The 16,237-nt window shown below is 38.4% G+C and overlaps 1 protein-coding gene across 4 annotated transcripts in view; it reads right to left on the bottom strand.

The window, feature by feature from the left end:
* Positions 1-2,617: 2,617 nt before the first annotated feature.
* The window catches only part of LIN9 (lin-9 DREAM MuvB core complex component), a 69,585-nt gene continuing 55,965 nt past the window's right edge, over positions 2,618-16,237 (bottom strand). For all 4 annotated transcript variants that reach the window (XM_027775231.1, XM_027775232.1, XM_027775233.1 and 1 more), the window contains 4 exons: positions 11,209-11,334; positions 5,864-6,043; positions 5,618-5,715; positions 2,618-4,117 (listed from right to left, as the gene is read on the bottom strand). In XM_027775231.1, coding sequence (XP_027631032.1) covers positions 4,012-4,117; positions 5,618-5,715; positions 5,864-6,043; positions 11,209-11,334 — 510 coding nt within the window. In that variant the 3' untranslated portion in view covers positions 2,618-4,011. The remainder of the gene's footprint in view (positions 4,118-5,617; positions 5,716-5,863; positions 6,044-11,208; positions 11,335-16,237) is intronic.

Below are 16,237 nucleotides of genomic sequence, written 5' to 3'. Positions count from 1 at the left end.
TATTGTGTCCTTTTTCAAGGCAATCATCATGAGACTTATTTTTCCAATGCTACTAATGTTGCTTTTTTTTTTTTTTGAAACTCTTTCTTGTTCATTCATGCAGAAATCTTTATTTGGTGCCTATGAACAAGCACTTTATCAGGATCTGGGACTAACATGGTAAGCAAAAATGAAATGGTTTCATCCCTCATGAAGCAAACAGGCCAGTATGGAGACAAAAGTTCATTCCAAAAAATATAAAATTGCAAATGTGACAGTTGCTGGAAGGAGAGACACTGTACTAGATGTGCTGCAGTCAACGGAGGCTTCCTTAAGAAAGCGACACTGCAGGGGCGATCCGGTTGATCTGGAGTTAGGAAGGAGGGAAGGGAAGAGAGGCGTGGCAGGTACAAAGGCCCTATGGAGTAGGACATAAGTAGGTGAGGTGAGACCATGCATGGCTTTCTAGGTCTTGTAACAGAGTCCTGAATTTGTCTCGAGAGCCATAAGAAGACTTTAAAGATGTTTATAGACAGGAAGACATTTTAAGAGTACCACTTGTGCATTTTAAGACTATCACTCTGGGGCCAGCAGGTGGCATGGCAATTAAGGTGTTGTATTCCGACATGGTCAACTATAATTCAAGTACTGGACTCACGTGGCTTGAAAATTATGCCTGGTACATGTGCATGTGTGCCCCAAACCCCTAGAGAATTGAGGAGAAGGGATTGTAGTGTAGCCATCCCCCCCGGGGCAGGGGTGACTTCACTTTTTCTGGCGAGTGCACATGTCCTGTGTCAAGAAACATAAACCAAAGACAAAAACCACTCTGACTGCATTTTGTTAAAACATTTCTTTTATTGGGACCAACAGTTGGTATAATGGCTATGTCACTGGACTCTCATGTAGTTGACTGCGGTGGCTTAAACTCACACGGGGCACGTGTGTGCGAGCCCAAGATCCTGAGAATGGAGAAGGGATTGTGGTGTGACCATCCTCCCTGGGGGGTGATTTCTCACTTTCTGTCTGTCTTTCTGGTGAGCGCATGTGCTGTATAGCAAAAAACCTCTCCAAAAAAACCAAAAAAAACCAAAAAACAAAACATTTATTATGCCAGAGGATGTATGCACACACATGAGGGAGGGAGGAACCCCTCTAAATGGGTCTGGTCATGTCACAATCTCTTTCCTCCAATTACCCACTCAGCAGGATCCTGGGAAAGCCCTTGGGTACAGGACTTGAACCCTGGTCGGACCTCTGCACAGTGCTTTATTGCTGCATTACAAGGCCAGACCCACTTCGCGGCATTTAAAGAGGCTGAGCGGATGGATGCAGAAAACGAGTTGGGGACAAGTAGTTGTTTCAGGGTCATGGTAACTGCAGCTAGGCTGTCAGCAGGGGTGGTAATGAAGATGAGAAGGATATCTGGATTCAAGAGAAAACAATTTAAACAATTATATATTTAATTACATTTATTATTATTGTTTTCAACTGCAGAGAGACAGAGAGAGAGAGTGAGAAAGCAAGTTGCCAGGTCCAGGACTCAAAACCACAGTCAGCCATGTGGAAGTCCAGTACCTTAACCACCATGTCACCTGCCAGCCCATGAGAAAAATTTTAATAAACAGATCTTTCTGTAGGTTATCAATGGTAACAAGTAAATACAAGGGGTTTTCAAAAAGTTCATGTACAATCTACTATAAAAATGCTCTTCATGGATTTCAAAGATTTTGGTACCAAAAACTTATACTTTATTCCATTTTTCCCAATAACTTTTGCAACTAGCTTAAAGTAATTCAGAACCAGTCTATATAAATACACACCACGTACACGCCATTTGCTCAATCCCGCCTTGATAGCTTTCTTCAAAGCTCCAAAAACTGCTAACCAGCAGCAGCAACATTCAACTACATGTGGTAGGTGATTCAAAATGACAACTGAAAATTATATTGATTTTTTCTTTCCTAAACACAAATAAAATTCAACTATATTCTTAGGCATAGTCCCTGCTGTTAACACATTATGGCACCAAAAAACAGTGTTTAATAAAATAGGTGTAAAATAAGGTACTATTTACGTGTGGTAAGTGAGCCATAAGAAAAGCAAAAGAAAAAATACTCACTCAATTCTAGGCATAATGTATTAAAATCAACTTTCACTAGGTCTATACTAGGCCAAGTAATTTACTTGTTTAGTGTTTCCACAGTGACTTACTCACAAATGGAGGAAAAAAAAATCTCCCTAAAATATATTGGATGGTATTATACTTGAGAATGACTTGGTAATTCATCTATATATTGTTTCCTCTAAAAATAAAAGTTAGTGGAATTTACAATGCTTCAAAGCTTTTTAAGTAGAAGGAAAACTTAGGGCCAGCTGGTGGCATGTTGGCTAAGGTGGCTGGATCCCACATGGTCAACCATGCAGTCAAGTCCTGGACCCTGGAGCTTGAAAAACATGCTGGGCGTGTGTGCCCAAAATCTCAAAAGGCGTAACAGAGAAGGGATTGCAGTGTGGACATCCCTCGGGGGGCTTGCTTTCTCACTTTCTCTCTCTGGTGAGAGCATGTGCCCACTGGCCAAAAAAAAGAAATACATATCTATTTGTAGCAATTAAATTAGAATGTAAACAAACATTCTTTTTTTCGTAGATCAATTTATTTTGAGTTACAAATATTAAGAATAAAAGATTTATGCATTTCTCAATCAACATAACAGTTTAGCTAAATATAAACTCTGCGCTAAAATTTTGCAGTGGCACAATACCAACAAAGAATACAGAGAAGCATTTTAAACTATACAAAAATTTCAAATGGAAAATAATCTTGTTTCAGTTTTATTATACATTAAAATATAAAAAGTCTCATTTTATGAGACATCTAAAAGAATCAAAACCACCTCTACAGCTATAGCTTAAATTCCAAATCTGAAAACAATTTATTATATTTTGACTTTATAATATTCTATATTAAAACAAAAGTCCAAATACACACTTTTTACAAGATTAACATTTTAGGCAGGATTTTCTTTAAAACAAAACAAAACAAAAAACCCAAAACCAAAAAACAAACCCAAACAAAACAAACCTTTCTTCTGCATTTCACAACACTGGTTATTATATCTACTTTCCTTATAAAATCTTTTCACTTTATAAACTGTGTATTGTTGGATTTTAACCAGTAATCTGGTTTAAAAGTTGTGCAAATAAACAAAAAATATGAAAATAGTGTGTTATCAGTCTTTCTATTATTATTTTTAAATAAATCTCATAACAATAGCACTTTTTGCCCTGAATCAACGGGAAAAGACATGCCAAACCCAGTTGCTGAAATTTAGCATTTTGCAGTAACGTTTTTTTTTCCTGCTCCTTCATTTTCTTTCAACAGACAAACAACAAAGGTTTCTTTTATAAATTATGATAAATTAAAATATTTATTATTATAAAATGATCTATAGAACCATGTCACATTGCAAGTATATGTCCTCTATACTTGTAAGTCCATGCTTCCATCTCTAGTCCAGTGGCTTCCTTAAAACTAGGACTTCCCACACTTCATGAGGTTATCTTCTGAAGACCGAGTGGTGATCGACTAAATCAACTGGAGTTATGATTTTCCAGATGGAATTTCCTCATTCCCACCGACATGCACAAAGAACTCACGTTTCTTCTTGTTCTCCACTGCAGTAGTTTGCAAATGTTGGGTTGAATTCAAGCACATTTAAAAAAATGGTCAATGTAATATAATTTCATGAAATTATATTATGTTCAGATATTTTCGGTTTAAAAATACTTGCTAAAAACACATGTAACATAAGCAATGCTACTGCATCTGAATAATAAGAGAAAAATAAATATAATGCTGGTCAGCGATGCTGGTTTAAGAAGCAGTACAGTATATTAAAATGCCTTATTTGGAGAGTTACATTTCCCTTGTTTTCCAGCTGTTAGGTTATTTGGTGTTGGAAGCCTATATAAAGGAAAGGAACTTCACAAAAACAATGTCCTTGCAATTGGAATAATTAAATCTTCTACTCAGTCTCTGTTGGTGTTATTTGCTGCAAAGGCATGTAAGTTTCCCATCTGGCTCAGGCCACTCTGAATATGTGCAACATGGATTTCTACATTATTCTGGAAGCAACTAAAGAAAGAAGAAACATGGTTAATTATTTTAACAATTATGAACAACAGTTTTTAAAAAAGTAAGGGCTGGGGACCAGAGGGGGTGTGGTGGTTGGGGAACTGGACTCCTAGATGACCATGGTTCGAGTCCTGACCTGGCAGCTTGTTTTCTCACTCCTCCCCTCAACTCCTGTCTCTCTCTGACAAGTGCACATCCCCTCAATAGCAAATTGAAAAATAATAATGATGCAAAATAAAATAAAATAATTCTTTAAAAAAAGGGCTAAATTTTATTTAGGAAATAGTTAATAACCTCAGGGAGGAAATAAATGTCTTCTTAAATATTAGGCATAATTCTACTGCAGTTGTTGAGAAAGTATGCTCTAAAGAAACAAAGGGGCCACAAGGATGCTGGAAACAGGATAAACCTTTTTGTAGAATTATTTAACTTTATTTATTTATTTAATTTGGCCAGAGAGGAGAAAGGGAGAGAGTGAGAGGAAAAGTGAGAAAGCAAAGCTGCCAGGTCTGGGACTAGAATCTCACGCAGTTAGCCACATGGGAGTGTAGTGCCCTTAACCACCTGTCAGCCCTGAGAAGTTCAACTTCTTCTTCTTTCTTTTTTTTTAAAGAATTATTTATTTATTTAATTCCATTTGTTATTATTATTATTATTATTTTTGATTTGACCACCAGAGAGAAAGAAAGAAAGGGAAAGTGAGAAAGCAAGCCACCAGGTCTGAGACTTGAACCATGGTCAGTCATGTGGGAATCCAGCGCCCTTAACCACCACAATGCCTGCTGGCCCTGGGAAGCTCTACTTCTAAGTTGAACCTTTATGGCAAACCAAAACCTAAATACTGTATGTCTCCTGATTACGTGAAATTTGTATTCTATCAATAGGCTGCATAAAAATGAAAAGCTGTTTGAAATATATATAAAGGTTCAAAACAGCTGAACACTTCACAAATCTGCATAATTCTTCTTTTTTTGAGAGGTTTTTGCTATAGGGCTCGCCAGAAAGACAGAGAGAGACAGAGACAGAAAGCGAGAAATCAGCCACCCCCCAGGGGGATGGCCACACCGCAATCCCTTCTACTCCATTCTCCTCTCGGGATCTTGGGCGCACACGTGCCTGGCTTGAGTTTAAGTGACCGGGTCCAGGACTCGAACCGCGGTCTACTACATGGGAGTCCAGCGACATAGCCATTACACTGGTCCTAACGAATCTGCAGAATTCTTTTTCTTTTTATAGGAATTATTTTATTTAACTTTATTTATTTTTATTATTTTCCAGTTTGATCAAAGAGATTAGAGAGAAAGAGAAAGAGAGAGAGAGGGAAGATGAGAAAGTAAGCTACCAGGTCTGGGACCCAAACTGTGGTTGGCCATGTGGGGGGTCCAGCGTCCTTAACCACCACGCCACCTGCTAGCCCCAAATCTGCATAATTCTTAAAACATGTACTGAACATCACTAGGCATTTAACGTAAAAATGATTGGGTATACCTAATGAATTACCTGATGTTAGAAGCATCTATTGTACTCTTGATATCATTTAACGAATCTGTAAGTGATTTAAACTCAAAGGAATTCAAGTCTCCTCCTTCTGCTAGACACTGAAAGAAAAAATATTTTAAAATTTAATTATAGCTCAAATATAGAGATAAAAATATTCGATATAATCTATGGTTTATAATTTCTTAGCAACAAATGAGCATCATTTGCTTAGTGTCAAATGAAGAAAATATGTTCTCTGAAATTTACCTTAATTTGTAATAAAATAGCTGTGAGCCTAGAGATTAAGTCTGTCAGGTTTTCATTCTCAACGCAGGGCTGTCCCGTTGAGGAATTGGCATGCCGCACAATTTCCTGTGCTTCCTCTTCGCACCTTCGTCTCATATCTGTTGGCTGATCTGCAGGCTGCAGTCCCTGGTCTGGAGCGAGCTGAATATGGACGATTGAAACGTGAGCCATACATTCATAAGCCATGGATATTTCTGTGTGTTTGTGTCTTGTTTTCAGATTTGGATTTTTATAAAACTAGCATTTTATAACTAAAATGATGTTTGCTTTTACCTTAGAAGTATTTTCTCCTCTCATTTTTTTTTCTGATTTATTTTACGTGACTTGTAATTGTTTCATAATTTCAAACTTCTAAAAAAGTTAAAGACTAGAACAAAGAATTCCTGATAACCTTTTTCTCACTAATTGTCTTACTATATTTAATTTCCATTTGATCTCTCCTTGTTTTTGTATATATAATTTTCCCTTTAATCATTTCAGAATAAGTCATAAACACTGTGCTCTTTACTCCTAAATACTCCACTTTTTATTTCCTAAGCACGAAGATATGCTCTTACATAACCATAGTGCAGTTATCGTAATGAAGAAATTTAACATTGATGCAACATTTTCTCATCTACATCTATATTCAAATTTTAATCAACTATCCCACACACAGCTATTTTTTTCCCTGAATATATTGTATCTGGCTGCCATGCCTCTCTTGCTACAGGGCATGTGAGCTCACTAGAGAGAAACAAAGAGAGGGAGAAAGAAAGTACAGGAAACTGAAAGCAAGCCGCCAGGTCTGGGACTTGAATTGAGGTTGGCCATGTGGGAGTCCAGAACCTTAACTAGCATGCAGCTGCTGGTTCCGCCTTTAAAAAATTTTTTTAAAAAGGTTTTTGTCAGAGGGTATATGCATTCACTGGAGAGGAGACAGAGAGTAACAGTGAGCAGGAAAGCGAGAAATCACCCGCCAAGAGGGATGGCCACACCACAATCCCTTCTCCATTCTCCTCCTGGGCTTTTGGGCACGCTTGTGCCTGTGCCTGGCGTGATTTTCAAGTTGCCAGGTCCAGACATGAACCGTGGTCAGCCACGTGGGAGTCCAGTGTCTCAACCACTATGCCACTATGGCCCGTCATACCTCTTTAGACACTTTTATTCTGGAAACAGTTCCTCAGTAGTTCATGACCTTGACATTTTTGAAGAGTGACTTTGTATAATATCCCTCAATGTTGGTTCATTTCTTCATGATCACAGTGAAAATACACATTTCGGCAGAAATATCACAAAGGTGACGCTTAGCTCTTTGGTCATCATTATTAGATGTTGGGACCAGAAGGTGGCATGGTGGTTAAGGCACTGGACTTCCACATGGCTGACCATGGTTCATGTGTGGACACATGTCCAAAGGAGCCAGCTTGACAGGATTCCCACTGCCAAATCTGAGACTGTTTAACAATTCAAGCGTCAGAATAAATAAACACAGTAAGAGAGAATAAAATAAGAATCTGTGAGTCCATGCTGATATTAACTCACTCATTTTTTTTTTTTTTGGAGTTTTTTTTTTTTTTTTTGCTATAGGGCACGTGCACTCGCCAGACAGAGAGAGACAGAGAGATAGAAAGTGAGAAATCACCCCCCAGAGGGGATGGCCACGCCGCAATCCCTTCTCCTCTATTCTCCTCTCGGGATCTTGGGCACACATGCACACGCGCCCAGCGAACTCACTCATTCTTTAAGAGAAATTTCTTCCTTTATAGTGAAATGCCAACTAATTAATTTAGATGGAAAGATAGGAGTGAGAAAACCATTTGGCAATCATCATAGTAATAATTGATATAGACAAGAGTCTCAATGGATACTAAAATTGGTAGGTAAAAGTTTGATGATGAATAGATCTTTACATAGCCTTATGGTAGTTCTTCACAAATACTAATTTCGAAGGAGAAATCTTTGACTACAGGGCAATCTGGCAGATAATTATCTAACCAAATCACCAGTGTCATAGAACAAATTCACATCATGTGCCTTCTTTTATTCAATAAATTATTTATTTATTATTTTTATTGTTTTTAAGTTTGCTATAGGGCATATATGCTCACGAGAAGGGGGAAGGAGAGAGAGAGAAAGTGAGAAAGCATCTCCTGATGGGATGTGGCCATACCGCAATCCTTTCTCCCTACTTCTCCATCCCATCAGGATTTTGGGCACACACACCTGTATGTCTTTCAAGCTGATAGGGCTGGGATTTGAACTGCAGTTGGTCATATGGGATTTGGCTTTCTATGAAAAGCACTTAACCACTGTGCTACGAACTGCCCTCTGATATGTTCATCTTAAAAAATCACTATTGTACTCTCATAAGAATTTTATGAAAATGACATAATTTTATTTCATTAGGAAAGCAGCTCATCACAAATGGCCTTGGGAGCATTACAAAGACACTGATGAGCAGCCCACTCTTGTGTGTCATCAGCTTTGTTACATGTCATCTTGGACTGCTTGTCTGCACCTCTCATGGTAATTGCTAGTCTGGATTGAAGAAAACCTATTTACTAGAATAACACCTATTGTAAACAACTATCAGGAAAATAAAAATAAGTGATAAAGGATGGCTACAGGAATGAAAAAACTATACTCAGAATTCATTTTCCCTCAGTCATGATGCATTTTTGCATAGAAAAACAGAAAAATATAGCATGACTTTCTAGATGATCTAATAGATTTTTTTAAAGAATTATTTTTTAATTTATTCATTCATTTATTTCATTTTTTAAAATTCTGATCAGAGAGGGACAAAGCAAGAGAAAAGGAGAGAGTGGGAAAGTGAGAGAGCAAGCCTCTAGGTCCAGGGCTTGAACTGTGGTCAGTCATGTGGAAGTCTAGCGCCCTTACCCCCCATGCCACCTGCCAGCCCCAGATATATTTTTTTTAATGAAGAGATTTTTTGCTATAGTGTGTATGCATTCGCCAGAGAGACAGAAAGAGAGAAATCATACCCCAGGGGATACTCCTCCCCTCAGGATTTTGGGCATGCAAACACACATGCCCGGCATGAGTTTCTAGCTTCTGGGTCCAGGACTCAAACTGCAGTTGACCATGTGGGAGTCCAGCCACATAACTATAATGCCATCTAGTCCCTGACCTAATAGATCTTTGGAAATTATCTATGAGGCTATTATAAAAAAATATTGCTTAATAACTTTTTAAATAATTATTTATTTTTTATTTATTCATTGATTTATTTTTTAATTTGACCAGAGAAAGACAGAGGGTGAGAGTGAGAGAGAGAGGAAGTGAGAAAGCAAGCCACCAGATTCAGGACTTGAATCCTGGTCAGCCATGTGGGAGTGTCCAGAGCCTTAACCATCATGCCACCTGCTAGTCCCATTGCTTAATAAATTCTTATCATGGGGCTGGCAGTGTTAAGGTGCTGGACTGCTACATGGCCAACTGTGGTTCAAGTCCCAGACCTGGTAGCTTGCTTTCTCACTTTCTCTTTCTCTCTGGTCAAATTGAAATAATAATAATAATAATAATAATAATAATAATAATAATAATAATAAATTTATCATGGGCCAGCTGGTGGCATGATGGTTACAATGGCTAAATCCCACATGGCTGACTGCATAATTCAAATACTGAACCCAGCAGCCTGAAAAATATGCCAAGTATATGTGCATACATGCCCAAAATATTGAAAGGAGGGAAAAATAGAGAAGGGATTATAGTGTGACCGTCCCCCTTAGGGGGCATTTTCTTACTCCCCTCCTCTTCTCTCTGGTGAAAGTACATGCCCTCTGGCAAAAATTTAAAAAAGAAAAAAAGAATCTCATATCACAAATGTAGGTGCCTTTACTGGAAACACACAACTTCAATGAAGTAAATGCAGAGGCATTCTATAATAGATCATGTCAGAAATTGAATTCTTGCTCTGTTAGTAAGAAACCCAAATTTTAGGTGAAATAGCTGAGCTATTCTTATATATATATAAAACCATATGTACATGATTAACTCACAAATAACCTTATAATCTATGCATTTGACAGTCAAGATTCACAGTTCTTATGTTAAGTTTAAAGAAGGAAATAAAATTTTATATATATCATGGTCGAACATTGTGAGAAAACAGTATGTATTTTTAAAATTTTAATTTATTATTATTATTATTTAATTCACTGGAGAGGGACAGAGGGAGAGAGGAAAAGTAAGAAAGCAAGCCACCAGATACAGGACTTGAATCACAGTCAGTTTTGTGGGAGTTTAACACCCATGCCATCTGCCAGCCACAAAACAGGCATTTTTTTTTTTTTTTTCTTGAGAGGTTTTTGCTTTAAGGTGTGTGAGCTCGCCAGAAAGACAGAGAGATAGAAAGCAAGAAACCTCTCTCCAGGGGGATGGCCACGTTGCAACCCTTTTTCTTCCATTCTCCTCTTGGGATCTTGGGCATGCATGCACATGTGCCCAGCGTGAGTTTAAGCCACCGGGTCCAGGACTTGAACCATGATTGACTACATGGGATTCCTGCGACATAGCCATTACTCTATAATTGCTAGTCCCCAGCATGTATTGTTTTAAACAAACAAACAAACAGGGGCTAGCAGGTGGCTTGGTGGTTAGAGGCACTGGATTCCCACATGGCTGACTACAGTTCAAGTCCTAGACCTGGTGTTAATAAAGTTTAATAAAAAATAATCACTTAAAAATAAAAACTAAAAGAGGAAATAAGCAAAAAATATGGTCTTTGAAGTAGTATAGCTAATTTTTTTTGACTTCTCTCAATATTTTTGGAAAGCTATATTATTTGTAACTTCACTCAATCCGCTCCCCAGAATTGATGTCTTATTCTGTATCTTTAACACACTGACACTGTGAGGAGTAAAAACACATAAAAAGAATGATTCTGCTGAATGACCTTATAAAGATTTACTGGCTTAGTTTGGATTCTCTAAAATGGGATAATAAATGTATCAAGCTTCAAATAAAAAAGTGGAGGGTGGGGCCAACAGGTGGTATGGTGGTTAAGGCTCTGGACTCCCACATGGCTGACCATGGTTCGAGTCTTGGACCTGAAAGCTTGAAAATCATGCTAGGCATGTGTGCATGCCTGCCTATATTCCTAAGAGTAAAAAGGAGAAAGGACTGTGGCAGGGCCATCCCCTCGGGGTAAGATTTCTCAAATTCCCTCTCTGTATCTGTCTCTCCCCACTTGGGAGCATACACGCCCTGTGACAAAAACCTAAAAAAAAAAAAACAAAAAAAAAAACCACCACAAAAGCAAAAACAAAAAAGTGGAGGGAAATCCACATATGACTTACCTCATAGCAGTACTGCTGAACTTTATGCAAAACTTTGTTGAGGTCCTTGTTCAGCTGTTCAAGCTCCAGAACAATTGTTGCGTATCTGCGCTGAAACTCAATGCCAATGGGCATGGAATATGATTTCTGAGAAGAAAACAAATCGGCTCTTGAATAAAATCCTTTCTGTTTTCCTAAGTAATACAATTTCTTTTATTTTTTAAAAAATAATTATTTTATTTAAGTTGATGTTATTTATTTAAATTTAACCAGAGAGAGAGAGAGAGAGAGAGAGAGAAAGCAAGTTGCCAGATCTGGGACTCAAATCACAGTAGACCATGTCGGAGTCTAGTGTTCCTAACCACCATGCCACTCACCAGCATCAAGTAATGCAATTTCAATGATCTAAAAGGAGTTATGATTTTTCTTGTATGTGAATTATTGGAATTATTGTTATTTAAGAGACTATCTTGGGGACCAGCAAGTGGCATGGTGGTTAAGGCGCTGGACACTCCCACATGGCTGACCATGGTTCGAGTCCTGGACCTGGCAGCTAGCTTTCTCACTTTCCTCTCTCTCTCTTTCTGTGGCTCTCTGGTCAAATTAAAATAAATGAATGAATGAATAAATGAAATTAAATAAAATAATTAAAAAAGAGAGACTATCTTGCTTTTAGGAACATCATATCTGCCATTTACTTTTTGAGATTTAGTATTTTATTAATTTTTAAAATTATTATACATTAAATCACTACACATCATTTAGACTGTGAAGAGACTACCCAGCATGATATACACCTCAGTTCAGCCCAGCTGAGACTATTATACACATCCTCGTCAACAGATAAAAAACCTTATCTCTATCCCACAAGTGTCTTACCTCTCCGTTTCCCCAAGTTTCCTTTCCTACACTCTTCCCCTCCCTTCCCCTTTCTACTTTGTCTCTACTGTCCATAACAATTTTTAATGCTTTTATGTCCTCCCGTCTTTCAGTCTCTAACATACAGTGCAGTCAGTATATATTAAGTAGAGATATACAATGTCTCTCTTTCATAGCCTGAATTGCTTCACTAAGCAACCGCTGCCCGCCCCCCCCTCCCTATTTTTTTTTTTTTTTTTTTTTTTTTTTTTTTTTTTTTTTTTTTTTTTTATTTTATTTTATTTTTTTTATGGCTGAATAGTAGAATTCCATGGAGTATGTGTGCCACACTTTTTCAATCCATTCATCCATTTGTGGACATTTGGGTTGGTTCCATGTCTTAGCAACCGTGAATAATGCTGCAATGAATATAGATGTGCAAGCGCTTTTCCCACTGAGTGTTCTATCCTTTGGGTAGATACTCAGGAGTGGAATTGCTGGATCACATGGTAGTTCTACTTGAAGGTCTTTGAGGAACCTCCATCTCCTTCTCCACAGTAGCGGGACCAATTTACATTCCCACCAACAGTGTAGGAGCGCCCCCCTTTCTCCACATCCTCTCCAGTACTTATCATTATTTGTTTTTTTAATCTTCACCATTCTGACTGGGGTTAGGTGATATCTCACTGTAGTTTTGATCTGCATCTCCTTTACAATGAGGGATGTTGAGCATTTTTTCATATGCCTTTTGACTGTTCATATATCTTCCTTAGAGAGTTGTTTATTCAGCTAATTTTACCATCTTTTAATTGGGTTAATCATTTTTTTCTGGGTAAGCTGCTTGAGTTCCCTGTGTATTCTGGTTATCAGTCCCTTATCTGAGGCACAGTTAACAAAAATTCTCCCCCATTCCAAGTGTTGTTGATTCACACTAATTACGGTTTCCTTTGCTGTGCAGAAACTCCTCAATCTGATGTAATCCCACCTGTCTATTTTGGGGATTACTGTCTGTGCTTTGGGGGTCTTAATGAAGAAGTCTTTGCCTACCCCAATGTTTCTGGGAGTTTCCCCAGTGTTTTCCACCAGTAGTTTTATAGTTTGTGGCCTTAGGTTTAGATCTTTGATCCACTTTGATTTGATTTTTGACAGACACGGGTTCAGATTCATCTTTCTGCAGGTGGATACCCATTTGCTAAAGGTTTTCCTTTTCCCACTGGATTGACTGGTACCCTTTGTCAAAGATGAGTTGGCTGTGTTTTGAGGTTTATTGCTGGAGTCTCTACTCTGTTCCATTGGTCTTCATGTCTGTTTTTGTGCCAATACCATGCTGTTTTGATGATCACACCTTTGTAATATATTTTGGGGTCAGGAAGTGAGATGCCGCCTACTCCAGTGTTCTTACACAGGATGGCTTTAGCAAAACGGGGTCTTTTATGGTTCCAGATGAGTTCTATAATTGTCTTTTCTAGATCTGTGAAGAATATCTCTTATGATTTTATAGGGATTGCATTAAATATGTAGATTAATTTGTGTAGCATTGCCATTTTGATTATTTATTTTGATTCTGCCAATCCAGGAACATGGGATGTCCTTCTACTTTTTAGTGTCCTTTTCAATTTCCTTTTTAAGGTTTTCATAGTTTTCCTTGCAGAGGCCTTTGACTTCCTTGGTTAGTTTTATTCCTAAGTATATCATGCTTCTGGTGGCTATGGTAAATGGAATTACTTTCTTCAGTTCTGTCTCTGCATGCTTGTTATTTGAATATACTTTTTTTTAAGAGTTTTTTTTTTTTTTTTGCGAAAGAGTGCATGTACTTGCTGGAGAGAACACGAGAAGCCTCCTCCCTCCGCCCCCCCACGCCCCGATGGCCATGCCCAAATCCTTTCTCCTCCATTCTTTTATTGGTTTCTTGGGATTTTGGGCACACATATATACGTGCCTGGCATGAGTTTCAAGCCTCCAGGTCTGGGACTTGGATTACAGTTGGCCATGTGGGAGTCCAGTGCCTAAACCACTATGTCACCTGCTGGTATGCCATTTCCTTTTTTTTTTTTAAAGGAAATTTTGGGCCAGCAGGTGGCATGGTGGTTAAGGTGCTGGACTTCCACATGGCCAATTGCAGTTTAATCCCAGACCCAGCAGCTTGAAAATCACACCAGGCACATGTGCATGTGTATCCAAAATCCCGGAGGAGAAGAGATGAGAAGAGATTGTGGCATGGCCATCCCACGAGGGGGTGATTTTTCTTTCCCTTTCTTTCTACGATGAGTACATATGCCCTTTGATTCCCCCCATGTCTCCCCCAAAGAAGATCTTATACAGAGAGAAATTAAATGAACCAGAATGTTAATTAATGAATCTATAGGTATATTCCTTATATTAGTCTTCCAACTTTTTCATAATTTTTTTTTAAGAGATTTTTGCTATAGAGTGCACGCACTTGCTGGAGAGACAAAGAGACAGAAACCAAGAAATCACTCCCTAGAGGGGCCACACCACAATCCCTTCTCCTCCATTCTCCTCTTGGGGTTTTGGGCACACACATGCATGCGTCCAGAGTGCGTTTCAAGCTACTGGGTCTGGGACTTGAACCGCAATCCGCCATGTGGAAACCCAGTGATGTAACCATGACACCGTCTGCTGGTCCCAAGTTTGTCATTTTTCAAAATACAAAACACCCAGACCCAGCAGCTTGAAACTCATGCTGGACGCATGTGCGTATGTGCCCAAAATCCCTAGAGGAGAAGGGATTGTAACGTGGCCATCCCCCCTTGGAAGTGGTTTCTCACTGTCTCTCTGTCTGTCCAGTGAACACACATGCCCTATAGGAAAAAAAAAAGTTGTTAAAAATTTTACATATTCACTGAAACAGTTATTTAAACTCAATTGATTCCCTACCTGGAATCAATTCAATTTAGCATAATGCTCAGGAGCATAGGTGCTAGAATCAGATTATATATGTTCAAATTTCAACTCTATCATCTACTGGCCATGTGATGTTAAATAAATTCCTTAGGGCTTGCAGGTGGCATGGGGGTTAAGGCATTGAACATTTCAAAAACAAAAACAAACAAAACAAAACAAAACACACAAAAAAACAAGTTCCATAATTTTTCTGTACGTCAGTTTTCTCACCTAAAAAACTGTGATAAGGGTATCTACCTAAGAGCCAGTAGGTAGCATGGTGGTTAAAGTGCTGGACTCCTACGTGGCTGACCACAGTTTGAGTCCTGTACTCGGCTGCTTGAAAATCATGCTGTGTGTGTGTGTATGCCTAAAATCCAAAAGGAGAATGAAGAAGGGACTGTAATATGGCCATCACCCCAGGAAGTGATTTCTCATTTTCTCCGCTTTCTGTCTCTGTCTCCAGTGAGTGAACACACCCTTTGACAAAAACCTAAAAAAAAAAAAATAATACTCTAATGGGTTAGTGCAAAGAGTACATAAGATAATACTAGTACAATGCTTCCCACATAGAAAGTGCTTGATAAATATTAACTGCAATATGTTGATTACTGCCATTTCCCACATCTGCTCCTTGCCAGCAAATACTGACATATTTTGATGCCCGCCCTTTCCTTTCTTCTCTTCACAATATCACCCATAAATTACTCTGCATTCCATTCCAGCTACAAATGCTGGCAGTGAGACCTCTCCAGTCAAAGCAAATTTAACATTTCTCTTTTCAGAGGATTTCTAAGAAAACAGATCATTGAGTACTAGGAAAGAAAAAAAATCATTCCTTCTAAGAAGTATACCTAAGGAAAGAAATTGCTAGACTGTACAAGTTAGACCTACTTTACACAAATCACAGAATTATGGATTGTTTCAGCTAAGAGAAATCTTAGAGATCATCTCATTCAGTAATGTCATTTTATAAATGAGAAAATTGGGGCCTAGAAAAGTTAAATGTTGGGCCAGCACATGGCATGGTAGTTGTGGAGCTGGACTCCCACATGGCGAGCTGTGGTTCGAGTCCCAGACCAGGCAGCTTGCTTTCTCACTTTCTCTCTCTCTCTCTGGTAAGGGCACGTGTCTTGTGGCAAATTGAAAGTAATAGCAGTAATAAATAAAATTAAATAAATGATTCTTTAAAAGAAAAAAATAGAAAAGTTAAATGTCTTGCTTAAAAGTATACATTATTTAGAAAAAAAAAAAGAAATATTGGGGGTGGGCGGGGGGGTGGTGGGTG

Source organism: Tupaia chinensis, unplaced genomic scaffold (assembly GCF_000334495.1).
Source record: "Tupaia chinensis unplaced genomic scaffold, TupChi_1.0 Scaffold000532_1, whole genome shotgun sequence".
NCBI lineage: Eukaryota > Metazoa > Chordata > Mammalia > Scandentia > Tupaiidae > Tupaia > Tupaia belangeri.
This window is presented reverse-complemented; position numbering and strand designations above follow the sequence as displayed.